General features: G+C 38.7%; 4 protein-coding genes across 5 annotated transcripts; 3 read left to right on the top strand and 1 right to left on the bottom strand.

Moving 5' to 3' along the window:
• The first annotated feature begins 1,387 nt into the window (after positions 1–1,387).
• On the top strand, positions 1,388–7,727 carry GN (sec7 domain-containing protein). The gene is made up of 3 exons (XM_059600445.2): positions 1,388–1,494; positions 2,566–3,390; positions 3,492–7,727. The coding sequence occupies exons 2-3, from the start codon at positions 2,656–2,658 to the stop codon at positions 7,170–7,172; spliced, it is 4,416 nt and encodes a 1,471-aa protein (XP_059456428.2). The 5' UTR covers positions 1,388–1,494; positions 2,566–2,655; the 3' UTR covers positions 7,173–7,727.
• A 488-nt stretch (positions 7,728–8,215) lies between these two features.
• Positions 8,216–10,792, bottom strand: LOC132187467 (Tetratricopeptide repeat (TPR)-like superfamily protein). The gene is made up of 7 exons (XM_059601786.2): positions 10,533–10,792; positions 10,338–10,433; positions 10,158–10,230; positions 9,287–9,348; positions 8,939–9,020; positions 8,582–8,642; positions 8,216–8,503 (listed from the first exon to the last, which is right to left on the bottom strand). The coding sequence occupies exons 1-7, from the start codon at positions 10,779–10,781 to the stop codon at positions 8,452–8,454; spliced, it is 675 nt and encodes a 224-aa protein (XP_059457769.2). The 5' UTR covers positions 10,782–10,792; the 3' UTR covers positions 8,216–8,451.
• A 2,702-nt stretch (positions 10,793–13,494) lies between these two features.
• Positions 13,495–15,467, top strand: AGF2 (AT-hook protein of GA feedback 2). The gene is made up of 2 exons (XM_059603006.2): positions 13,495–13,809; positions 14,066–15,467. The coding sequence occupies exon 2, from the start codon at positions 14,484–14,486 to the stop codon at positions 15,426–15,428; it is 945 nt and encodes a 314-aa protein (XP_059458989.1). The 5' UTR covers positions 13,495–13,809; positions 14,066–14,483; the 3' UTR covers positions 15,429–15,467.
• A 5,441-nt stretch (positions 15,468–20,908) lies between these two features.
• On the top strand, positions 20,909–26,151 carry PUR4 (purine biosynthesis 4). Of its 2 annotated transcripts, none has more exons than XM_088517171.1 (4): positions 20,909–21,045; positions 21,290–21,349; positions 21,604–25,798; positions 25,886–26,151. In XM_088517171.1, the coding sequence occupies exons 2-3, from the start codon at positions 21,308–21,310 to the stop codon at positions 25,792–25,794; spliced, it is 4,233 nt and encodes a 1,410-aa protein (XP_088373297.1). In that variant the 5' UTR covers positions 20,909–21,045; positions 21,290–21,307; the 3' UTR covers positions 25,795–25,798; positions 25,886–26,151. The 2 variants fall into 2 exon arrangements, with proteins under 2 accessions (XP_088373297.1, XP_059459038.2); XM_059603055.2 differs by having other exon boundaries at positions 21,285–21,349.
• Positions 26,152–27,720: the final 1,569 nt, after the last annotated feature.

The following is a 27,720-nucleotide window of genomic DNA, read 5'->3' as shown; positions in this document are numbered from 1 at the left end:
TTTTTTAATAAGGCCCAATTTTTTTTTTAAAATTTTTTTTTTTAAATTAGGGCCTTTTTTTTTTTTTTTTTAAAAAAAAATAAGGCCCAAAAATTTCTCCCATAAAAATTTAAGACCTCTAAAATAAGGCCATAATATAATAAGCCCATTGTAAAATAAGACCAATTAACCCAAAAAAACAAATATGCCACATCAATTTTTTTGGGCAACTAGTTAAAAGTTAAACTTAAAAGTCATGAAACAACAATGAGAATGAAAATAATAATAATATTATCAAAATAAATATTATTTAATTAATATTTAAATATTAAAAAAAAAAGGTCAAACTTCAAAATTTCACCTAAGGCCCTCAAATACATTGAGTTGGCCCTATTTTCAAGTTGCAAGTTTTTAAAAACAGAATTCCAAACAATCAATTTTTATGCAATTTGGTTTAAAATCGTACTTTTTATTTTTGAAATCGTAATGCCAAACGTACCCTTAATAGATTATAACGGTCTTAAGCATGGAGGGAATTGAATTTCAAACTTACGCCGGAGGGAAACCTAGATTATCTCTAAAAATCCACTGTTTATTTTATTTTTAATCAAAATAAGTAACCTATATCCGGTTAATGGAATTTGGGTAGGCAAAACAGAAAAATACAATCACATTTTCACATTCAATAATGATTACCAAGTGAACTAGGATTTTTTTTTTTTTCATTTTAAATAAAATTGATAATATTTATTTAGTTGTCAAGATTTAAGTTTGAGAAATGCTACACAATCTCACTCACACGCTCCCGTCACTAAAAATCACATTTGAATTCAAAATTTAATAGTAATTTTTAGTGCCACATTAAGAAATGTAAACTTAAAAATGTGTGTAGATAATGCCACAGACGCGCTAATATTAACTTCACATATACCTTTAGATGCACTAACTTCAAATTTTAATTAATCCATTTCATTTGAATTTTTGAAAATTATATTACTTATCACACTAATGTTGTTATAAAGGCTTAGATGACATGCTTGAGATTGCGTTTGAATGGCCTAAAAGTACTTTTAATATTAAAAAAACTCGTTTAAAGAAAAACGTACTTGTTTGGTAAAAAAATTAAAAGCGTTTTTAAGGGTTCAAAAAGCCTAATAATTGCCAAAAAAACACTTTTAGCAAAAGTTTAAAAATGAAGATTTTGCCTCAAAACTCTTTTTGGCTTAAAAACTCTATTTCTCAAACACAATCTCAAACAGACTCTAAGATACTTGCATTTTTATTTTTTAAAATAATTAACATTGTAAACTCCTTCACATTTCACTTTCCCCCATACCTTTTTAGATATAAAACCATTTATCTGGGGCTTTTCGAAATAACAACTATTTTCAGGGATTTTTCCACAAAATTTCCCTCGTAATTTCCTTCTTTCGCTCTGTCTCAGAGTCGTCGTCGCTTTTCCACGCTCGGAACCCCAAAGTTCCCGGATAAATCTCAGTCTTTGGATCTACAAAGGTACGCCATTTTTCCCGATCATCTCTACAGTTATCGCGTAGTTCCATTCTCAACTGTTCTCACTTTGTGTTTTCTCTTCTAGTCCTTTTTTGTTGTTGATAATTTCACATGCCTCCCTATTAACCTCCAAAAGAAAATGCAATTTCGAATCTTAATTTTACTTGATTTTGTATTATTTTCAGCAATGAGAAATTTTGCCCTTTTGAACTAAGCTAAACGCTAGTATATAGTTCAATTTCTTTTCCTGCATTTTCCAGGCCACTTAACGACGGAGGATCTGTCGTTTACTTTACTTTTTCTTAGTTCATTGACTATGATCTGGTTGAAATAACAACTCGCCTGGCGTTCAGTTGGATCTCAACTTTGTGTGTTGTATTTTTTTTTTCTTTGTGATTTCTCGTTTTAAGTAGGAGGATTTGACTTTTATAATTAAACTAGGGTTCCTTTTTGAGATCACTAGGAATTTAGGTAAAATTTTGCGGATATGACTGAAATCTTTTAGTTTTGGGTGCTTCAGATGACAATGTGTAAGTAACTAAGACAAACATTAGGCTTGAGAAATACCTGATGAGTGCTCTGCGATTGTGTGGCACTTTGAGAATGTTATTTGTTGGTTCAATGAAATGGAAGTTCGTCCTTAGCTGTTATTGCACAGCTTAACCGTACAAAATTAACCGTTTTGCTTTATCCTTGACATTGGAGTGTCTAGAAGTGCAATCACGTAATGAAAATGCAGTGTGGGCATTCGAACAGGTATCTGCTAGTGGAGATTATGTGTGTAGTGCAAAGCCTTAATGCTTATCTGCACTGATTTGGCAGAAATAACATTAGGCAGCTAGATTTGAAATTTTGAGCTAGCAGGACACAGCTTTTGTTTTACATCTTTATGTATAAAGGAGCTACTAGTTGGGTACACTTTTTCCTCGGAACAATATTGATAGATTCTCAATAATTTTGGTATGTTCAGTACATTATTGTAGTTTGCTTTTTCTTTGGTACTTGTTTCACTTCATTCAACTTGCTTGGCATGTGAAAATTTCTAATAACTATATCTTGGTTTTCTCTATGTAGGTTTGCTTTGGCTAGGTTCCTCTACCTTCTTTGTATAGGAGTTGGTATACAGGAAGACCGTAGGTTTTATACAACAAATATTGTTCAAAGATGGGGCGTCTAAAGCTGCAAGCTGGAATCAATGCAATTGAGGAGGAACCTGAGGACTGTGAGGCCACCTATTCTAATAAAGCTACTGTAGCATGCATGATTAATTCGGAGATAGGTGCTGTATTGGCAGTCATGAGGAGAAATGTAAGATGGGGGGGTCGTTATATGTCAGGTGATGATCAGTTGGAGCACTCTCTAATTCAGTCTTTGAAGGCATTACGGAAGCAAATCTTTTTGTGGCAGCATCAGTGGCATTCTATCAAACCTGCCATGTACCTACAGCCATTTCTGGATGTGATTCGGTCTGATGAAACTGGTGCACCAATCACTGGTGTTGCTCTGTCGGCTGTCCACAAGATTTTAACCCTTGATGTGATTGACCAAAATACTGTAAATGTTGAAGATGCTATGCACTTGGTAGTTGATGCTGTCACTAGCTGTCGATTCGAGGTGACTGATCCTGCATCAGAAGAAGTGGTACTAATGAAGATACTACAGGTTCTTCTGGCTTGTATGAAAAGTAAAGCATCTGTTATGTTGAGTAATCAGCATGTTTGCACCATAGTGAATACTTGTTTCCGAATAGTTCACCAAGCAGGATCAAAAGGTGAGTTGTTGCAGCGCATAGCTCGCCACACAATGCATGAACTTGTTAGGTGTATATTCTCACACCTTCCAGATGTTGACAACATGGAATGTGCGTTGGTAAATGGCACCAATACCATTAAACAGGAGGTATTAGAGTATTTGCATTCCTATTTTCTTGTTGCGATATCTCCTTTTTTCTGTGAAACATATAGTACTTTCTGAATATAAATGCATTGTTCTTTGTGCAGATTGGTGGGCTCAATAATGAGTACACTTTGGGAAGTCGACAAGTGGAGAATGGCAACATGGGTTCTGATTATGATGGTCAACCATTATCCACAAATTTTGCTTCCAATGCTTCCACGGTTTCAGTAGCAACTGGGATCAATGAAAATACAATTGGGCCTGGCAACGGAAAGGAGGCTGTTTCATATGACTCGCATCTGATGACTGAACCATATGGGGTCCCCTGCATGGTGGAAATATTTCACTTCCTATGCTCTTTGTTAAATGTTGTTGAGCACATGGGAATGGGAACCAAATCAAATACTATAGCATTTGATGAAGATGTGCCTCTTTTTGCTTTGGGTTTGATCAATTCAGCTATAGAATTGGGTGGGCCTTCCATTTGCCAACACCCCAGGCTATTGAGTTTGATTCAGGATGAATTATTCCGTAATCTAATGCAGTTTGGCTTGTCAATGAGTCCACTTATTCTTTCAATGGTGTGCAGCATCGTTCTCAATCTGTATCATCATCTGCGGACAGAACTCAAATTACAGCTTGAGGCTTTCTTTTCTTGTGTGATTTTGAGGCTTGCGCAAAGCAGATATGGGGCTTCATACCAGCAGCAGGAGGTTGCCATGGAGGCTCTTGTTGACTTCTGCAGGCAGAAAACATTTATGGTGGAGATGTATGCTAACTTAGATTGTGACATAACTTGCAGTAATATCTTTGAAGACCTTGCTAATCTGTTGTCAAAGAGTGCATTTCCTGTGAATTGCCCTTTGTCGTCAATGCACATCCTTGCTTTGGATGGTCTCATTGCTGTTATTCAGGGAATGGCTGAGAGGATAAGCAACGCATCAGTTGGTTCAGAACATGCTCCTGTGAATCTTGAAGAGTATACTCCATTTTGGATGGTGAAGTGTGACAACTACAGTGATCCTAGTCATTGGGTTCCATTTGTCCGCCGAAGGAAGTACATCAAGAGAAGGTTGATGATTGGAGCCGATCACTTTAATCGTGACCCCAAGAAAGGGCTGGAATTCCTCCAAGGAACACACCTCCTGCCTGACAAACTTGACCCCCAAAGTGTGGCCTGCTTTTTCAGGTACACTGCTGGGTTGGATAAGAATCTTGTTGGTGATTTCCTGGGAAACCATGATGAGTTTTGTGTTCAGGTTCTTCATGAATTTGCTGGGACTTTTGATTTCCAAGAAATGAATTTGGATACTGCACTGCGGCTGTTTTTGGAAACTTTCCGACTACCTGGAGAATCACAAAAGATACAAAGAGTGCTTGAGGCATTCTCGGAGAGATACTATGAACAGTCACCACAGATTCTAGCTAACAAGGATGCTGCTTTGCTATTATCGTATTCGCTCATAATGCTTAATACAGATCAGCACAATGTACAGGTCAAGAAAAAGATGACAGAAGAGGATTTCATCCGGAATAATAGGCACATAAACGGAGGCAGTGATCTACCTCGAGAATTCCTGATAGAGTTGTACCACTCAATTTGCAAGAATGAGATCCGCACAACCCCAGAGCAAGGTTCTGGTTTTCCGGAGATGACCCCAAGCCGGTGGATTGATCTAATGCACAAATCCAAAAAGACGGCTCCATTCATTGTATCTGATTCCAGAGCCTACCTTGACCACGATATGTTTGCTATAATGTCAGGCCCAACAATTGCTGCAATCTCTGTGGTATTTGATCATGCAGAGCATGAAGAGGTTTACCAAACTTGTATTGATGGATTCTTAGCAGTTGCAAAGATTTCAGCATGTCATCATCTTGAAGATGTACTGGATGATCTAGTTGTGTCTCTCTGTAAGTTCACAACCCTCTTGAATCCATCATCTGTCGAAGAACCTGTGCTAGCCTTTGGCGATGACACGAAAGCAAGAATGGCAACTGTGACAGTTTTCACTATTGCCAATCGGTATGGTGATTACATCCGCACAGGTTGGAGAAATATTTTGGATTGCATCTTAAGATTGCACAAGCTTGGTCTTCTTCCAGCTCGTGTGGCCAGTGATGCAGCTGATGAATCAGAGCTTTCTGGTGACTCTGGACACGGGAAGCCTCTCCCAAATTCTTTATCTTCAGCTCACATGCCATCCATGGGTACTCCTAGGAGATCCTCTGGATTGATGGGCAGGTTTAGTCAGCTCTTATCTCTTGACACGGAGGAGCCAAGATCCCAACCTACTGAACAACAACTGGCAGCTCATCAACGCACCCTTCAGACAATTCAAAAGTGCCACATTGACAGCATATTTACTGAGAGCAAGTTTCTGCATGCTGAATCTCTATTGCAGCTTGCACGAGCACTTATCTGGGCTGCCGGGCGACCTCAGAAAGGGAACAGCTCTCCTGAGGACGAAGATACAGCTGTTTTCTGCTTGGAGTTGCTGATTGCTATCACCCTGAATAACAGGGATAGGATTGTGCTTCTTTGGCAGGGTGTTTATGAGCACATATCCAATATTGTCCAGTCTACTGTTATGCCTTGTGCCCTGGTAGAGAAGGCTGTTTTTGGACTCCTCCGGATTTGCCAAAGGCTGCTTCCCTATAAAGAGAACCTTGCTGATGAGCTTTTAAGGTCACTACAACTTGTTTCAAAGCTTGATGCCCGGGTTGCTGACGCATATTGTGAGCAAATTACTCAGGAAGTCAGTCGTCTTGTGAAAGCTAATGCCTCTCACATCAGATCCCAATTGGGGTGGCGCACAATTACATCCCTACTTTCCTTCACGGCTCGGCACCCTGAAGCTTCTGAAGCAGGATTTGATGCACTAGTGTTTATAATGTCTGATGGAGCTCACTTGTTGCTAGCCAATTATTTGCTTTGTGTCGATGCTTCAAGGCAGTTTGCTGAGTCTCGCGTCGGGCAGGCAGAAAGGTCTGTGCGTGCACTGGATCTTATGGCGGGTTCTGTTAATTGTTTAGCAAGGTGGGCAAGTGAGGCCAAGGAAGCAATGGGGGTGGAGGAAACTGTGAAAATGTCTCAGGATATTGGGGAGATGTGGTTGAGGCTTGTGCAGGGATTGAGAAAAGTTTGTCTGGACCAGAGAGAGGAGGTTAGAAATCATGCTCTATTGTCGTTGCAAAAGTGCTTGACTGGAGTGGATGAGATCCACCTTCCACATGGTTTGTGGTCGCAGTGTTTTGATGGGGTGATCTTCACGATGCTTGATGACTTGCACGATATCGCACTGGGACACTCCCAAAAGGACTTCAGAAACATGGAAGGCACGCTCATCCTTGCCATGAAACTCTTGTCAGAAGTGTTTTTACAGTTACTCAATGACCTCTCACAGTTAGCTACATTCTGCAAACTATGGTTGGGTGTTCTCAGCCGAATGGAAAAATATATGAAGGTGAAAGTTAGGGCAAAGAAAAGCGACAAGCTTCAGCAGCTTGTGCCCGAGCTTCTACAGAAAACTTTGCTTGATATGAAGACAAGAGGCGTGCTTGTGCAGAGGAGTGCATTAGGTGGAGATAGCTTGTGGGAACTGACGTGGCTACATGTTAATAACATTTCTTTGTCATTGCAATCTGAAGTGTTCCCTGATCAAGATTCGGAGCCATTACACCATAAGCAAGGTCAAACAGGGGGAGGTCCTGTATCTGATGAAACAGGTTCTGTTCCATTAAAGGAAACCGTGACCTCTGAAGGTGCTGTGACTGGAGGTTAGTTATTGTACAGTGTTTTGGCTGCCGGGACACATGATCTTGACCGCTGAGAAGCTACTATAGTAGATAATCTCTATTAAGTAATTGGAATTTACAGAAATTGGTAGACCATATCTTCATTTGGTTGGAGCTGCTTAAGTGAGCCCTTGTTCGAATCCCCAGGCAGGTTGGTCAGTTTGTTGATACTCATCTTCATTTCTTTCCAGCTCCTGTTCCTTCCTTCTCATTTTTTGCCTCCAGGAAACCTTCTTGTTGTGCATTTCCGGCATAGAAATCTGGGTTTCTCCAAGTGTGGTATTATAGTTTTCTAGACTTCTAGTAGGATGCTAATTAAGCCGAGAATTTACCCGTTTTCTTTCCCCCTTTCTTTGGTTATTTGAAAATCTGGAGGGGAAGGAAGTAAGGAACGGATTCGTCCGAGAAATGTAGTCAAATCCTCCGTGTAATTTTTGTATCGGCTTGCTCATTGATGTACATAACTTAAAAATTGCTACTTTTCACTTCTAAGCAGTATATTTACCCAGCATGGCAATGAAGCGTTCTTCGGCTTGATACTTCGTGAACTGCTTTGGGGTAAACAGATCTTCAGCATCCCAAAACTTGCAAGCTGTCAGTGAATTAAGCTTTGGACGTTTTTTCTCTTGTAGAGTGGTCGTTTTGTGATTATTAGGTGGGCAGCGAGCACTACACAGTTATACATGTGAAATATTCGGATTGAAATTTTCAACAATTTGCAAATATTTGGTTAGAGATCTTCATCAAGCACATTATGAGAGAGAGCTTATATAGGACTTACATACCCAAATATACTTTGGGCTGGCCGGCTACCTACTTAGGCAAGTAGAGTTTTTTTTTCTCACGTGTTGCCCCAATTGTTAAATTGCTAAAAATCCTTCCCTGAAATATTCATTGTTTACCGACGGCCAAAAAGGGCAGTCATAACCAAGCGGAGCCCTAAGAATCATATTCCGTTATACTGCAAATAATATCCTATCATGTGTGTTATCTAATCATTAGATGGTACATAATAAAGAGGACCAAAGAAAAGAAAGAAATTTTTTTCTGATTTATAGTAGATATTCATTTTATAATGTATATTATACAGTTGCCTTATAAATAAATGGAGGGACTAGATAATGCTCTATTATTGCCAACATATTACAATAGTCGCAGCAAATCAAGTGTCAAACTCAACTCCAATGAAAGCCGCATCTCTTCCAGACACAGCAAAGCCGCTCCCCTCTGATAAACTATACACTGTGATACTGCAGCAATGAAAGACTAGCTGCAAAGCAGTGTCTCGCGTGTTGCATTTCCAGTTTTTGGATTCACCCTGATAACGAAATTGTGGTTAATTGTGAATAACGCATATTTTAGAAGGCAAATGTAGAAAAAAGTCTTAACTTTTTACCCATCTGCTACTTTGCAAAGGTATTCACGTTGATCATCTCTTAAGGGCACATCCGTGAAGTCTGAGCACATTCAAGGCAAATCAGCAACAACAAACAATGATTAATTACCAAATCTCCATTTAAGGCAAGAAGCATGTAAACCATGCTTGGTTGTCCCAGGAAAATGAAAATATGACAATGGTTCATTTCATTAGCCTACACCCCCACTTCAAAACCAAAAGAATAGTTGGTTTCCTAGGGTTGATTACCCGCACAAACTGATTTTGTAAAAGACTAAAGAGCATACACTTCTGACATCAACTCCCTTAAAAACATCAATTCCCAGAAAACTTTGTTAAAGCACTGTTTCAACGTACCAGCCCCAGTAATGTTGGATCCCCTGAAAGATGTGTTGCCCGTAGCAAGTGCACCTTCCAAGTTAGCATTGCTCAAGTTCACCTGCAGAAAGTGTTACTTGGTTGAATAAGAGAACATCGGGTGAATCTATATGTCTATAAGAGGTAGGAATCATGGAAACTTATCAGATTTTACAAAACATTCGAAGGAACTTCATAGGTTTCAAATAAATATGTATTAGAAGGGCATAATCCACTATATAATTGGCAGCTAACCCCATTTCATAAACCGTACATAATACATTACAGGAGTTGAAGAAGTATTTCCTTTGAATAGAACCAGGCATCACAATATAGAGTAAAAATTACCTTTGTCACATTTGCCAAGGAAAAGTCTGCCCCTCTGAGATCAGCTTCTGAAAGATCAGCACCTTGGGAGAGAAAGAAGAAGAGAGGAGACTAGATAATTATTATAAATTTAGTAAAAGGCTAATTTGTTTGTCACTATATAACACATAGACCATCAATGTAATTTCAACTTCCTAACACATAAGAATAATTAGCCATAAAGCGAGTAGATTATAAAGGAATTTAAGTGCAAAGTCTCATATCAGTTTCTTATTAGGTGAAATTGGACTTTATAAGCAATTCTAGAGAGGTCCAATTACAACTTGACTATTCATTTTGGGGTGATAATGTAGATATGATTAATACGTCGTATCCCTAATGAAGACGTCAGGAATTTAAGCGAGAAGATTGAAACACCCTAGTCCCACATTGGGAAGATGATTAGCCCATTTAGAGTGGATATATGATATATCATTAAAAAAACAAAAAAAAAAACACCCCCCATGGGTGCTAAATTCCACATACTTCCTTACTAAGTGAGACGTGACTTTATAAGCACGAGTATAAAGAGCTCAATTAACAATGTTCTTAGTCATTTTAAAATAATAGCGATATGGGTATAGCTTTGCTTTTAGGTCGCTACAATTACAGTGACATGCCCTTATAATACATGCAAAAATGTAGGCGAGAATCACAAGTAATCTATTAAAAATGCATGATTTCAAAGTTCAGATATCAATTTAACAACACTCATTTGGATGCGTATCCAAACTGTCACCCTGCTTATATCATCATATATATTCATATGTTACTAAAGTTGTATGCACCATGCAACATTTTCCAAAGGAAAACCCACAATAAGCACAAGAAAACAATAAGAAAAAAAATATACCTGTCAAATCGGCATCGAAGAAGCTTGCACCAAGTAAATTTGCGCCTTTAAAATTTGTTTGCCTCAATATAGACTGAACAAACAAATAAATAAAACCAATTTAAATACATTGCACATAAATTAAACCAAAAAAACAAAAGAAAGAAAAAGAAAACATATATAAATAATTGAAAAGTAGACCGTCTTGAAGTCTTGCTTGATCAATGTCTTGCCGCTAAAATCCTTCCCAGTGAGATCCTGTCCTCTTGTCACCTCTTGACCGTACGGACCTCCACCCTTCCAAAATTACCATACTTTCACGTAAGAAATAAAAGTGACACAAGGGAATTACCGTCGGGTAATAACTGTGGGGGTAGTTAAATTTCGTTAATTTACCTTGAATGCGAGTGCTGGGTCGGCTAAGAACAGAGACGCGGAGAGGACAGCCAGCAGGCTTGCCTTGGAGACCCATTCGCCCAAACACACGACAATCGGACTTGGAGAAGCTAACGTGCGCTTTGGGTGAGAATGAATAGGGATGCGCAGTGTGCCTATCTGGGGCGTAGGATAGCGGGAGAGGGAGAAAGAAGAGCGAGGCTTTGGTGGGAATTTGAAGGCAAAGGAGACGTTGAGGAGAAGAGCCATTGGGGACGACCAAAAGTACTTCGTGATTGTGCCGTTTTATCGGAGATTTATGGATAAAGCTTAAATTTGCGACACGTGGTGGTGTTTCATGCTGCTCTGGGCCTTCATGGTTGGGCTGGTAAAAGTATGGGCCTGGTGGGTCAAGTTGGCCCACTCTTCGATGGGTTTCGTTGGAAAGAGACTTGTTAGCTGTCAACGGATTTGGTAATGGTTGGTGATATTCTGATCGCCGGTTTAGTGGAATATACGAAATCTTGAATTTCAAGCCTTGACAAAATCAACCACCAAAATGGGATTGGTGAAATGACAACAATGAGAATTGATGGATGCTCATCCCTGTCTTGAAATTTGAATGTTATAGATAGGAGTAGCCAATAAAAGAAAATGATGGGTGTGGATATTATTGTTAAAAATCATGGGGAAATGTGGCATCCATGTGTTCCTTGAGATTTTTTTTGGTTGACCCAAGTGTTGTGGAAGCATATGAAGCTTGAAAGGTGGTGTACTTTAGAAAAGATTTGGGCTGATGAGTATGCATTTGAGAATATGAGTAAAATAAAATAAAGAAGAAATCTAAATTGCGTAACAAGGTGAAACTGTTTTTTGGTTCGTTTTCTATGTCGTGCAATCTTCAGAAAGGGAGGGTGTTGAATTTACCTAACCGTGTACATAATATCAATATTAATAATAATATATTATATATACACCGTTACATATAACCAACTTTTTAAAATGATTCTATCGCTTTCAAAATAAAATGAAAAGGGTAGGAAAGGATTCACCAATTATGTGGAGATACATATTAATAATTGAAAAAACAAATATTTTAATAAGTTGAACGCCAATTGAGTAAAGAGGGCATGAAAGCAACATATTGAGGATGTTGATGACATGGGTCAATTCTTGTGTACAATCATCTCATTTTCATTGATTAGGTGTCTTCTAATTGCAGACCTGAAACTGATGTGTAGCAGCAAGCAGCGGTAGTGAGAGCTTTGAAACCCAACCATGGTTTTTTCGTTTTTTTCTCGAGCTGAACCGAACTGAAACCCTGCCAAGCTGTTGGTGATATATATCTTTGCAGGCGGAAAAGAGAGAAAAAAAACAAGTAACTTCTCAGGTGCAGGGCTTTTACCCCAGTGGGCAGTGGCATTGGTAATAGCAAAATTTCATAAAAGGTTGAGATAGAGAGAAGACTGAGTCATAGTGTGGGAGGGCTAGGCTGGCGGGTGGCTCGTTTTTTGGCGGTGATGTTTCAGAGGTAGGCAATAGATATCTTGTCGGGACTCGCGGACAGTGACGTGTTCCCACTCCTCATGCGCACGTTACCCCACGCCCGCCCAAACCACCGCACCATTCCCTCCTTTCTCTCTCTCTCTCTCTCTTAGACAGCCAGAGAAACTCCACCTCTTAAGAAACCCTCGGAGCTGCTTTTTATTTCTCTACACCCTTTCCCATTAGATCTACCCAATTCTAAACCCTCTGGGCTCTACTACTAATGGCACATGACAAATGTTATAATTTCTAATTTTTTTTTAAACAATTAATTTCAAATGATATGTCATTATCTATGATATATTATTTGATAATTAACTTAAAAAAAAATTAATTAAAGTGAAAATATAGATTGATCCGAAAATTTTGATTCAAATCTAGTATAATAGTGAGTATTCCTTATGCACTAGGATCATTTGAACATTTTCATGTAAAAGATTTTTTTATCCTGAGTAATTCTATAAGAAAAAATGATGTGACTATTAAAATTACTATTTGATCAAAATCTAATAATGATGAATCATAAGTTCAATGGTAATTTTAAAAGCCACATCATTCTTAGAGGAACACAAAAAAGAACTTGTAGTATTACTCCACTTGTTTATATATATGGTCAAAAAGTTTGACTTAAACCCAATGAAAATAACAAGGACTCAACTCACTCAACGGATTTCTTATTTATTTACCATCTTGTTTTTGAAGTGATTGTAATTGTTATTACTCTTTTTGTTTTTACCATAATTATAAAATGAACATTTTCACCCGTGAATATTATCAAACTTAAAGCTTCTCAACAAAATTGAAAATGCAATTTTTTTTATTTATTGAAAGGATGTACATCAAAAATTAAATTGGCCCGAAATTTAAATCAGATTCCAATAATATGTGTTTTATAAAGGACATTAATTTCATCTAAACCGGTATAGAAAAAATATTCTTCAATCCATGTAAAATAGTGTAAAGTGTCTATAAACATTTACAAGCCACATTAAATTCATAACCTCGTTAATAGCAGTTTACTAATTTAGACTAAATTTAATGTGCCTTTTAAATGTTTATAGACACTTGATACTATTTTACATAGGTTTGAGGATATTTTCTCCATACCGGTTTAGAGAAAATTTCTGTCATTATTTAAATAAGTGATTGAGTTAAAAATTAAAAAATAATTATTTTGTGTCTTCTATTTTGTTTATATTTTATGAACGCTAAATATATATTAGTTTTATTTTTGTATATATTAATTAAATCTTAAATTTGAACATATTTTTCATTGATGTTTTGACTCCTTCGGTAAGAATTTCTGTTTTTGTTCCTGGTCCAAACTGTCCGAATGCATACTCGCATATTTTACATCCACACAAGGGCATGCCGGTATTTTTGACAGCGACTAGATTGAATTTCTTATAAAAGCTGTTTTCGTTGCTGATTTGGGCATTTTAATGGGTTTTCGTAAGGGAGGGTGTAGAATATAAAAGCTCACCCAACTTGCAGCTCGAAACTTTGAACAACACAATACCGTTTACCAGGGAGACAAGAAAACTTTAGCCCTGCAAAACCGCTACAAGTAGACACAGTGATACACAAATCCTTATCGTACGCCAGGGAGAGTGCTAAGGGTCTTTAACGTACACCCACTGCTGCAGCGAAACATATTTTTGCTAAAGATGCTCCTTCAGAATACTTGAGGACCCCTACCAGAAGAGACCAGAAACCCTTGCTGCCCCGTACAAATCTGCTCTGTAGCATACAGGTAGGACAACCAAAGCTTACGCTATGCATTGGCTACTCACGTAGCTTCGGTTTCACGAAAATGGAATGCAAGAAAAGGTTTTTTTTTTCTGATTATATGGAGTGCAAGAAAAGTTTTGTTTTTTTTCTTCTTCTTTCTTTCTATTTGGTTTGAATTATTGGTTCTAGATCTTTGGTGTTCCTGGGTTTTGGCGAAGTGGGTTTTCTGTGGATTAGTTTTAGTGTTTTTTGCTGGATCTGATTTTTGCAATTTGTAGTGGGTACTGGTTAGGGTTTTCATGCAAAACAAGGGAAGCCCATGTGTGTAGTGTCTGATTCATGCAAGGCGGCTAGCTAGTTGGGTTTGGGTGAGGAAAAGGGGATAAGGTTTTGGATTGTATCTGCTGAATTTGGTGCTTTTTGTTGAGATTTAAATCTACAAAAACAGCAAACAAACAAAGAACGAGGAGAGGAAGAAGCTAGCATCTTTATCCATAAGTCTCTCTGTTTGGTGGATATACACATCCAAGCCACCTTTCTTTGTTGGGTGTTTGTCATTATTCGATTCAACAAGGCAAATAGAGAAAAAAGTGACAGAGACAGAGTCAGAGGGATACAAAACAAGTGAGGGTAACAAAGAGAATTTATTTCCCTTCTTGCTTTGATTTTCTGAATTTCCAAGAGTTGAACAAACAAATGGCGAATCGATGGTGGGCTGGGAATGTGGCGATGAGAGGGGTGGACCCCATGTCCTCGGCCCTATCGCTTGACCTGAGAAACCCAGACGACGACAATGGCGGACTAAACCGACTCGGACCAAGAAGAGAGCAAGAGTTCTTGGACAACAACAATAACACTACTCCCACCAATAGCAGCACCAGCAACACCACCCCACAGAAGCAAAACCCTGAAGACGAAGATGGCCGAGACAATGATCTGGAATCGGAGGACCCCAACACCGGAGGCCAAGAAGCCGGCGAGCCTGGTAGTAGCGGCCGCAGGCCTCGAGGCCGGCCGCCGGGATCTAAGAACAGGCCAAAGCCTCCAATAGTGATCACGAAAGAAAGTCCCAATGCTCTCCGAAGCCATGTATTGGAAATCAGCAGCGGCAGCGATATTGTCGAGTGTATTGCCACGTTCGCCAACAGGCGGCATAGGGGGGTTTCGGTTCTCAGCGGCAGTGGCATTGTAACCAATGTTACCCTTCGACAACCTGCGGCCCCGGGCGGAGTCATCACGCTTCAAGGAAGATTTGAGCTTTTGTCTCTATCGGGTGCCTTCTTGCCTGCCCCATCGCCGCCAGGGACAACGGGGCTAACTGTTTATCTAGCTGGCGGCCAGGGTCAGGTTGTTGGTGGGACTGTCGCCGGTGCGCTCGTGGCGTCGGGGCCGGTTATGGTTATTGCAGCCACGTTTACTAATGCCACGTATGAGAGGTTGCCGCTTGAGGATGAGCCGGCTGGGGAGGGGATGCAAGTGCAGCAACAATCGGGGACCAGTGTAAATTCAGCCGGCCAGAGTTTGGGTGAACAAGCGGCAGCTTCAATGCCTCTCTACAATTTACCTCCAAATTTGCTTCCAAATGGTCAGATGCCCCCCGATGTTTTTTGGGCTCCTCCTCCTCGCCCTCCTCCTTACTGAGAGAAAGAGAGAGAGAGAGAGGGGGGGGGGGGAGAGAGAGGGGGGGGGGGGAGAGAGAGGGGGGTTCATGTTAGCTTTGTTTTGCTGACTTGTTTTTGTGCAAAACGTTTTGACATATTCTTGTAAGCATAGCAAGGAAGGTAGGACTTTTTATTTTTATTTTTGTTTTTTGTTTATATCTTTTGCTTGTGAATCTGTCTCCTGAGTCCCGGGCGAAAATGAATCTGATCAGTTTCTCGGTGGTTTTTGCTATGTGTTAGTTCTCTCTCTAATCAAGTTGCTTTGGAAGAAATCGTTTTTTATTGTGTAGGTGAAGGAGACGTAGTTAAGAAATGAAGTTTTGGAGTTGCAAATTACGAAAGCAATTTTCTTCTGGTAAGCACTTCAATAAATGAAATTTTATGTTTTTTATTTTTAAATTTTAGATGGAACCCAGATTGTGCTCTTGCATTTACTTGATTATGTTTTGTTTTTCACGGAGAAATGATGCTGCTGAAAGCCTCTTATCACTTTGGGCTGTAGTACAATGACTGAACACTTTCTAGAGCTATCACACAGAGAGAGAGAGAGAGAGAGAGAGAGAGAGGTCATTTATAATTCCCAGAAGGGTTTGGCTGAGTACAAGTTCTTTTGAGTACTTTACACTTGTTATACTTGTTCCTTTTGGGGATGCTAGGGGCCATGTCTGACAACACAAAGCAACTTGACTATTCGGTGACGGTTTACGAGTGGTAGTTGTACGGAGTTATTTTATGAAGTATATAAAAGCACAGGGTGGATAACCAAATTTTATACAGTTTGCAATAAGGGCTACTATAGGTTAGGTTTCTTTTTCTGTTTAACTTCTTGTAGTTGGGGGGTATTGGGTCATGGATGCCGTACAACAATCCTTGACGACGGTATTCCATGTGTATTATATAGATTATGAGTTATTTTAAAAGTTTAAACCGATTAAAAATGATAAGTTTAATTAATATTTTAACACTCTTTCATGTGTGGGTTTAAATTTTTTTTTACTTACTAAGGCCTAACACATAAAATATTAGATTGAAATGAGAGGTAAATGACAAAAACAAGGTTTTAACTCGACACTTTTGTTCTGATATCAGGCTAAATCTCCATTTATTTCAAAAACTTTTGGGAGAAGTGGATGTTTAACCGTCTATCCTTCTACGTGTGGGAGTGGTTTCTTTTGAATGAAAAAATATTGGGCAACTTTTGCAAATGCATATGGCATTTTAGTTTATTTTGTTGAAGCAAAATTGACCTAATGGGGATAGGCGGATAGCCAAGTTCATTTCCCTGGTATCTTTACTTATCACTTGATTGTTAGTTCACTTGTTAAACAAATTCCGAATGGTAAAGGGAATTTGACCATATTACAATATATTTTTAAGCTTCAATGGAGTTCTTTCACTTCAAGTAGTTTTTGATGCAGTCTGAGGACTTTCTTCCAAGTTTCCTGTTTCACAAACTCTGAAAACCACTATTGCTATTTTTCAGTAGAAGATTTCTACAAATTTATAATGATAGTTAAATTTGAAGGGGAATATAAAAAATGAATACCTCTTCTGCCGTATCATAATGAATATTATATAGTGTGCTAACTGGCATGGTAATGTTTTATAGCCATTGTCATATATGATGGTTACTTATAGGTAAAGAGCTTAAGATTGCTAGTTTATATAGCCCCATGAGCCATTAATACAAGAATTTTATACGTCTATTAGCTATTAATATTAATGTTCCTTTAATTTTAGTAAAGTTATGATAATTCATGAAGAATGGTATTCATTTCTTATCTAATCGAATATTAAAGTTAAATAGTCAAAGAAAGTGCGAGGCATAAAAGAACATCATATGAAATTTAAAACCATTTTATTGCAAACATGATTATTGTTATGCTTAAGAATAGTATGTCATTATATTATCCATTACCCAATGTACATATATTGCTTACTATTGGGATATATACAACTTTTAACCCCCCTATCTCCACCTACATTGGGTTGAACTTATCCACCTCTCTTTGGAAAGAGAAGTAAGTGCAACTTGCCCACAAAGACAGGTCATCATTGTAGGTTTTGTATATGTTTGACAAGTCACATGTGATGTTTTGTTTGTATCTTTTCGCCTTCCCTTCTCTTCTTTTGGTCTAAGGTGGTTGAAGCTGGTATATGACAAGTTGCCAAGGTATTGGTAGTGATTGAAAAAATGCATGCAGGTGTCAAAACGTAGTGATTATCTTTAGTTCTAGATAGCTCCTTGTGTGGCACATAGTATTGTATGGATGAAAATTCCCATATCTAATAAATCAACTTGCATGCACCACACACATACCTTTCTGCTTTAACACATTATAGAAAATTTCCTGTAATTGATCTAGAGGAAATTTGGTTTGTGTTACTGAAGAATATATATTGATGTTTAGAATAAGTAGTGATTTAACATGTTATTCAAGCCGAGATCATGAGTTCGAATCTTGACTTTACAATTTGTCCTTTGTTTTAATTAAAATAGTCCAGACATGCTTCAATCTTGATTTTGGTGTACATTTGAAAGTAAAAAAATATAAGATTGTAACTTGTGGTAGAGTATAGCTTGGATTATTGAATTATTAGCTTAAATTTTTATGATAAGTGGTAATTCAACACGTGGACTGTGCTTCTTGAGCAATAAGTATATTGGAGTTGTTAAAATGTATGTTGTTTATGACATTGCCTATGAAGGTCTCTTCTTCTTGACCTAAAATGATTTATTCTGTCTCTTCGGGCCAATTGGGAAAATATATATATATCCCTTCTTGAAATTTTCTGACATTATATAGTCCTCAGAGATGAAGTCTCAGATGTTGGTAACAGTTCAAACTTGTTGGAATTATGACGGGAGAGGAAGAATGTGATTCCACTTAGATTTTGGAGTCATCTCTTTTGAGTTGTGAAGAGTTTCCAGGTGTTCAACAGCTATGGCATAAAGCTGTTGATTGTGCTTTTGCTTTAGTTTTTGCTGTAGCTCTGAGAAAAATGATTCGGCCGTGCTCTCCAAGGTGTGCTGCTCTCTTCCCCAACTTTGGTTTGGTTTTTGGGGTCAAAAGAAAATGTCAGGGTCATGATTTCTTGGGTTTTGGAAAGACTGCGACTCTGCATGTGTTAGAAGTCGGAACATCCCCCCTAGCTACAATGTAGTACGTGCTCATCCAAAAAAACAAAACAAAAGGTATCCTTCGGCTTTCTTGACTTGGACATCACTATAATAACTTGAAAGTGAATTCTCGACATAATTGACTCAACCTGTCATATAACTTTAGAGGCCATGCCAAGTGGATTGGGAGAGAGAGGGTAGAATAGTTATAAAAATTAAAATTACAATTTTACCCTTATGAAAATAAGGGATCGGCTCCTCTTCAGCCACACATTTGCGCATAAGCTTGTTTTTATTTGTATAACCATAACAATATTCAATTAAAAAAAAAAAAAAGGAGCATAAAATAATGGCACTAAAAAGTATAAAAATTCAAGCAGAAGACCATTGTCAACCATTACATACATAATAGTCACCCCTGCATATGAAAAAAAAAAAAAAAAAAAAAATCCAACTTACGTGTATCAGCACCTTTACCAAAGCTACTCTAGAGAGAAAATTATGGGGAGAAAATAAAAAAATAAAGCGCTTATAGGGAAAGGACCTAGTCCCCACTAAAAGAACCAGGCTATGATTGGCATTGGACACATCGGAGTGAAAATGCGGGCTGATAATAATCGTCAGTATATGCATAGTATATGCGGATGGCAAAAATTAATATTTGCAAATGCGAGAATTGATTGATATGAAAAAAAAATTGTTTTGCATTGATTTTTTTACTTAAATAATAATAAAAAATTATTGATGCGATATAAAAAAGTGAAAGTGTTGGAAGTAAAATTTGTTAGTTGAATAATAGGGGGCTCTTGTGTCCAAATAGACACTAAAATTAACCCTTCATATTTAAGGGAGTTTTTTTTAAAAAAATTTTGTCAGCCTAGGTAGAAATAATTTTTTTTTAAAAAAAAAATGTTGGGGGATTGAGAAAGCCCAAGGAGCAATGATGATGTGTAGTGTACTTTATTAAAAAAAAAAAGTAGAAAAATAGACAGTTGGGGACTGAGAAAACCCAATGAGCATGATGATGTGTAGTGTACTTTATTAAAAAAAAAGTAGAAAAATAGACTGACTTTTCGCTCATTTAAAGGGTGGGAAAAAAACTTTACCAGGGTGAAGGGAATATGGATTCCACAAGGAAGGAGGCTGGGGAAAATTCAAATACCCATACACGTACATCTGGATTTCCTTTTGTGTAAATGCAACCAAATGATAATATTTTTAAAATTAATAGAAATCCTAAAAGAGTTATTCCGATCCAAACAGCACTTTGGGAATGAATGAAGGAAGAAAACATGTTTTGGTTACTCTAGTTTTTGGAGCTTTATTTGTATTACGGGTGGGAAAACAAAACAAAAAATGATGAAGTAACATGTCTGTCGTGTGCATTTGTGAGATCTCATAACATGATTTTTTTTTTTTTTTTTTTTTTCAATTTTGGAAATTATAAATATAATATATACACTCTATTAGTAGACCCTTCATATAGAATTTTTTTTTTTCACAATTCATCAATTTTTTTTTTTTAATTTATTTAATAGTTAGTTGGATGTGGATGATTTTTCACTCAATTTTTCATTCCGGCTGGATTTGAATACCCTTAAAATCATAATTCAACAGTATGTAACTCTTCTAATCTATACCCCCATATATATATATATATATATATATATATATAAATGTTCTTTTTACATTTTTTATTTATCTACTGGCCATTTCCTTACAATTTTTTTTTTTTTTCAAATAAACCATTAAATTTGTCCCACAAATCTAATAATTGATTTTTTTTTTAAATTTTTTTGTAAAAAGACAGCATATAGACCAAAATGGGGACTTGGATCCTCTCCATTTCAATGAAATGGAGATGAACAAGTTAGTTGTTTTTAGAGAGTAATTTTGTCGTTTTTGGGCTCCATGTTTCTCATTTGGACAAAAATGCCCTCTTTTCAACTAAATAAATCTCCTCCATTTCAAATGAGGATCCGGCTTACATGCCGTTAGTATGCTGTAATTTAAGCAACAGTCAAGATTGAATATCTTAAAATCTTTATTCATTTTATCTCTCTTATTAAAAGTTTTTAAAAATAAGTCAACTTTAAAATTTAATCTTAACAGTTGCTTACACTACAATATACATACTGTTATTAAAATAATAACATGTAAACCAAATCTTAAAATAAAATGAAAAGAATCCTTCTCCCCCAAAATGGAAGGTAGCATATTTGTTCAACATACATATGTGATATATAGTACTAGTGCAGTCTAGTTCGTGTTAGAGTACACGTGCGCCTAAAAACATTAAAAAAAGCAAAAAGAAAATCCCAGTTCGAGTCATCCGGGAGAAAAAATAAAAATAAAAAGAAAAGCGGAGCAGACACACTCGGCCTCTCGCTCTCAACCGGGGACGAAGTGTAGGGTTTATTTCAGACTAAAACCCTAGCTCGACACCGTCTCTCGTTGCCGGCGATTCGCTCAAAAGGTAGTCTCTTTCTCTCGTATTCTTGTTGTTACCTCGTATCTGATCAGTGAAGGAATGGGACTTATTCTAGTTGAATTGATAATCATATGCTGGTATGATTGAGTTATAGCGTCGTTTTTTCTTTAAGCGGGAGGATTTATGGGATTTTTGTTTTCGGTGGAAGTTTTTCTTGGGGAAGTGTTGAATTATTGATCTGTGCAAAGAGTAACTTTTTCTTATTATTCCCTATGTGTTATTAGTTCAGGCCTGACTGTCTGAGGGAATGGCTGGTGTTCGGGAAATCACAGCGGTCGAATTCTTGCAGGTATGTTTTCATTACCACTCTGTAAATTTTGTGGGAAAAAATACCAAAGAATTGAGAATTTCTTGATGGGATGGGTACCAAAAATGTGAATTTTGTCCTATTCTATGTTCGCTACACATTTTCTTTGGTGTCTAATCAAGCAAGTGAAGTTGTAACGTTTCTTTCTTTTTGGTGCATATTGGTTCTCTTTCTGGGCTGTGGCCTAAGCTGGCAAATCTGATACAGATGTGTTTTTGGCTTGATTTATATTACAGGGTACAAGTAGGCAAAATTTGTTTTTGCGTAGAAATTTTCACAGTCAGAGAAGTCGTTTATTATGGGGTACACTGCGTCGACAAGTTTCAAGGCTGGGTATGTCCAATAGAGAAAGTGTCTCATTGAGATGTCATGTTCAAGCAAAGCCCAGGGCTATTGTTTCTGGTGTTGTGAGCAGTACAGTAGATGAGCAATCAAACTTGCTTGACAAGCCTGCTGAGGAAGTTATCCATTTTTACCGGCTGCCGCTGCTCCAGGAAGGTGCAACCGCTGAACTTTTGAAGTCTGTTCAAAGCAAAGTCTCGAATCAGATTGTCAGTTTGAGAACCGAACAGTGCTTCAATATTGGGCTTGATTCAGGGCTTTCGAGTGAAAAGATTCCTGTCCTTAAGTGGCTCCTTCAGGAGACTTATGAGCCCGAGCATTTGGGTACGGAGAGCTTTCTTGAGAAGAAGAAGCAGCAGGGGTTGAATTCGGTTATAGTTGAGGTCGGGCCTCGGCTATCTTTTACAACAGCTTGGTCTTCTAATGCTGTATCAATTTGCCGAGCATGTGGGTTGACAGAGGTGACCCGTATGGAACGGTCAAGGAGGTACTTGTTGTATAGTCAGGGTGCGTTGCAAGAGAATCAGATTAACGAGTTTGCTGCAATGGTTCATGATCGGATGACTGAGTGTGTTTATACTCAGAAGCTCGTGTCATTTGAGACCAATATGGTTCCTGAAGAAGTTCGTTATATACCTGTCATGGAGAAGGGCCGAAAAGCATTGGAGGAAATTAATCAGGAAATGGGCCTGGCATTTGATGAACAAGATCTACAGTATTACACCCGTCTCTTTCGGGAGGAAATCAAGCGGAATCCAACAAATGTGGAATTGTTTGACATGGCACAATCCAATAGTGAGCACAGCAGGCACTGGTTTTTTACTGCAAAGATGATTATTGATGGACAATCAATGAATAGGACTCTCATGCAGATTGTGAAGAGCACTTTGCAGGCAAACCCAAATAATTCTGTTATTGGATTCAAGGACAACTCCAGTGCTATAAAGGGCTTCCCTGTGAAGCAATTGCGACCTGTTAAGCCTGGTTCAACTTGTCCGTTAGAGACAGCTGCTCGTGACCTTGATATTCTGTTTACAGCTGAGACACATAATTTTCCATGTGCAGTGGCACCTTACCCTGGTGCAGAGACAGGTGCAGGAGGTCGCATAAGGGATACCCATGCGACTGGAAAGGGGTCTTTTGTGGTTGCTGCCACAGCTGGTTATTGTGTCGGGAATCTCAATATAGAGGGTTCTTATGCTCCATGGGAAGATCCCTCGTTCACATACCCGTCAAACTTGGCATCACCTTTGCAGATCCTGATAGATGCTAGTAATGGTGCATCTGACTATGGGAACAAATTTGGAGAACCCTTGATTCAGGGCTACACTAGAACTTTTGGAATGAGACTTCCAAGTGGGGAGAGGCGGGAATGGTTGAAGCCAATAATGTTTAGTGGAGGTATTGGGCAGATTGATCATACCCATATAGTTAAAGGAGAGCCTGACATTGGAATGTTGGTTGTAAAGATTGGTGGACCTGCATATCGTATTGGAATGGGAGGAGGGGCAGCATCGAGCATGGTTAGTGGCCAGAATGATGCAGAGCTTGATTTCAATGCTGTGCAGCGTGGAGATGCTGAGATGGCGCAAAAATTGTACCGCGTGGTTCGTTCCTGCATTGAAATGGGGGAGAATAACCCGATTATCAGCATTCATGACCAGGGGGCTGGTGGGAACTGTAATGTAGTTAAGGAAATTATATACCCGAAGGGTGCTGAGATTGATATCAGGGCAATTGTAGTTGGTGACCACACGATGTCTGTTTTAGAGATTTGGGGTGCAGAATATCAGGAGCAAGATGCAATCTTGGTGAAACCCGAAAGCCACAACCTGTTAAAATCAATCTGTGATAGAGAAAGGGTTTCAATGGCTGTTATTGGAACAATAAACGGTGAGGGACGTATTGTTTTAGTTGATAGCTTAGCTATTGAAAAATGCAGTTCAAGCGGAGCCCTTCCTCCTCCTGCTGTGGATCTTGAGCTCGAGAAAGTACTCGGTGACATGCCTCAGAAATCCTTTGAGTTCCGCCGTGTGGTTCATGCACGAGAGCCCCTTGATATTGCTCCTGGGATCACAGTGATGGATTCTTTGAAGAGGGTACTGAGACTACCATCTGTCTGTTCAAAACGTTTCTTGACAACTAAAGTGGATAGATGTGTAACTGGTCTTGTGGCACAGCAGCAAACTGTTGGTCCCTTGCAAATTACTCTTTCTGATGTTGCAGTCATTGCTCAGACTTATACTGATTTGACTGGAGGTGCATGTGCCATTGGGGAGCAACCAGTTAAAGGTCTGCTGGATCCAAAAGCAATGGCAAGGTTGGCTGTTGGAGAAGCACTAACAAATCTTGTTTGGGCGAAGGTCACTTCTCTTTCTGATGTTAAAGCAAGTGGAAATTGGATGTATGCTGCCAAGCTTGACGGGGAAGGAGCAGCCATGTATGATGCCGCTACGGCCCTTTCGGAAGCTATGATTGAACTTGGTATTGCTATTGATGGGGGTAAGGACAGTCTTTCCATGGCAGCACATGCTGCAGGTGAGGTGGTAAAAGCTCCCGGGAATCTTGTGATCAGTGTCTATGTCACTTGTCCTGACATAACTAAAACTGTAACCCCGGATTTGAAGCTAGGAGATGATGGTGTTCTGTTACACATTGATTTGGCAAAGGGAAAGCGGCGGCTAGGTGGATCTGCTCTTGCTCAGGTTTTTGACCAAGTTGGGGATGAATGTCCTGATCTCGAGGATGTTCCTTACCTTAAAAGAGCTTTTGAGGGCATTCAGGACCTTATTGCAGATGAATTGATCTCTGCCGGTCATGACATCAGTGATGGGGGTATATTGGTTTGTGCCTCGGAGATGGCATTTGCTGGAAATTATGGTATCATTTTGGACTTGACTTCGAATGGGAAGAGCCTCTTACAAACACTTTTTGCAGAAGAACTTGGTCTGATTCTTGAGGTAAGCAAGAAGAACTTGGACTCTGTAATAGGAAAGCTTAGCAGTTTTGGTGTTTCTTCTGAGATCATTGGAAAAGTAACTACCACTTCCTCAATAGAGCTAAAGATTGATGGTGTAACTCATTTGAATGAGAAAACTTCTCTGCTTAGGGACATGTGGGAGGATACCAGTTTTCAGCTGGAAAAGTTCCAAAGATTGCCCTCTTGTGTAGAATTAGAGAAAGAAGGAATGAAATTTAGGCATGAACCTTCATGGGAATTGTCCTTCTCTCCTAGCTTCACAGACACGAAATATATGAATGCAACTTCAAAACCAAGAGTAGCTGTGATCCGAGAAGAAGGCAGCAATGGAGACAGAGAAATGTCTGCAGCGTTTTATGCTGCTGGTTTTGAACCATGGGATGTTACAATGTCTGACCTGCTTAAAGGAACCATTTCGCTGCAGGAGTTCCGTGGAATTGTGTTTGTTGGAGGTTTTAGCTATGCTGATGTGCTTGATTCTGCAAAAGGTTGGTCTGCTTCAATACGATTCAATCAGCCCCTCCTAAATCAATTTCAGGAGTTTTACAAGCGGCTAGATACCTTCAGTCTTGGCATTTGCAATGGGTGTCAACTCATGGCTTTGTTGGGGTGGGTCCCAGGTCCTCAGGTTGGTGGTGTGCTTGGTGCTGGTGGGGATTCATCACAGCCAAGGTTCATTCACAATGAATCAGGACGTTTTGAATGTCGCTTCACAAGTGTGTCAATAAAGGACTCACCTGCTATAATGTTCAAAGGAATGGAGGGTAGTACATTGGGTGTTTGGGCTGCTCATGGTGAGGGAAGAGCATTCTTCCCTGATGATGGCGTTTTGGATCATGTGCTTCACAAAGACTTGGCCCCACTAAGATATTGTGATGATGATGGGAGTGTGACGGAAACTTACCCTTTCAATTTGAATGGCTCTCCTTTTGGGGTTGCAGCGATTTGTTCTCCAGATGGGAGGCATCTTGCCATGATGCCTCATCCGGAGCGTTGCTTCTTGATGTGGCAGTTTCCCTGGTACCCGAAGCAATGGAATGTGGACAAAAAAGGTCCTAGTCCATGGTTGAGAATGTTCCAGAATGCTAGAGAGTGGTGCTCTTGAGATGGTTAGTTTCCTACTGTTGTTTTTAATGATTGTTTTCTGCTTTAAATGCTTACTAATACTGTGCTTCTATGTTGTTGATCTACAACAGTGTGTTCAATAGCAGGAGGCATGGCTTTTTGAAGGTCCCAGGATGCTTCAAATCTTTTTGTCTTATGAAAGTTTTAGAGATGACCAAGGTGTTAAATTTCTTCTTTTAGTTTTGTTTGTCGACTACATAAGGTCAATCGGATGGTCATTGAGGTTTTCATGATTGCAATGTTACTTAAAGTACATTTTGATCTCTCTTTCTATTTGTATGGTAACACAGTATGCATGACTTGTGGAGAATTCCAAAACCATGCCTTTCGATTTTCATTACTATGTTAATTACAGTGGATAACTATGATTAGCCGGGTAAAGTGATAATGGGCTTTCATCTGACCTCCTATGGACGCACAATTTTGTTAAGTGAAGTAATTAGTGAGACTGATCTCGCAAATTTAATGCTTCTAGGGATAATATATGGTTGTTTTTTCTTTTTATTACCTGCATTGTTCTGATCCAGCTAGCAAAAAATGCTTTCTTTGTAAAGGAATAGGTACACAAATAGGCCAATAAAGTATAGTTTTCAAGTGACCTTTTCAGGACTGACACATTTAGGAAACTAATGTCCGTATAGTTGGCAATCTCATGTTTTTTCTAGGTCTGTTTACCTCTAAGCAAATCAATTTAGTGTTCTTTCAAGGTGTAACTCATGTATGCACTCATTTTATGTATACTGTCTATTTGACATGTTTTGGTTTACCTTAATATTTTTCTGAGTACTCGTGTGGGACGCTGATGCAAGCATTGATCCAAAATCATTATACCTGTACATCTGCAATCAAAATGCCTCTGACATGACACTGTATGAGATATGGTACAAAAATAGAGTAAAAGTTTCTAGACGACTCTGATGTGAAGGCATGAGGTCAAATATATAGAAGGATGTTTATTAAGGGTATAAACTAGAATACTCTATGCCTACACCTCAAAAACCGGCTTAAATTTCAAAATCAGGCCTAGTACAAAACTTGTTACCATACGAAGCTGAAAGGAGTCAAACACAAGCTTTCTGTTCTTTTGAAAGCAATTAGTAAAATTTACAGCTTGGACTCCCCCAGTTTTAAGCATTGGTACTGTTGTAGTGTGAAGTTCTATTCTTCTATTTCCTCAAGGAGGCTCTATTCCCTCAAGGAGGCTCTCTTAGAGATTTTGGCGGTAGACATCCAATAAGTCTTGGTTTTCCCATCCGTATAAAGGATGGAGTGGTATATCCATCTGGCTATCATAGGCCTGTTTGGGAGTTATACTTTCTGCGTGGAAAAGTAGTGCAGCTTGTTGTTTCGATACTACATACACTCCCAAGTATACACTTCCTGATGTGGCAGTGAAAATTACCATTGAATTTTGAATGGATCACCTCTAGATCTTGATTTTCACTGCTATGTCAAGGAATGTGAGTGCATGTAGCATTTCTTTTTTGATAAAATTATGTATATCACATCATGTTGCTATGAGAATTGTAATCCATTGCATGGGTTGGTAGATGCTTGAGAAATTCCGCCACTAGCAACACCAACTACGAAATTAGCCATTTGGCTCCCAAGGATTTCTATCTCCTCTTGTAAATGCGCAATCTGCGAGGCCAGGCAAACAGTGTATCGCTTTGGTTAACTAATTATTCAAGCTTTAGTGTGATTTTACAGGCTTTGGAGAAAACTCGAAGTAACAGCATGGCAACCTTTTGGAGTGCAAAGATATCAGCAACACAACCGTATATAGGGTCCCGCACCTGAGTCAGTTCTTTGTAAGAATGGTGGTCGCAGCGTCACTTCAGTTGTGTACTGGTAAGTGTAATTGTAACTTGGAAACGTTACTTGCACTGAACGCCTTGTGCACTGC

The sequence above is a fragment of the Corylus avellana genome, chromosome 6, assembly GCF_965113065.1.
Source record: "Corylus avellana chromosome 6, dhCorAvel1.hap1.2, whole genome shotgun sequence".
Taxonomy (NCBI): Eukaryota; Viridiplantae; Streptophyta; class Magnoliopsida; order Fagales; family Betulaceae; genus Corylus; species Corylus avellana.
This window is presented reverse-complemented; position numbering and strand designations above follow the sequence as displayed.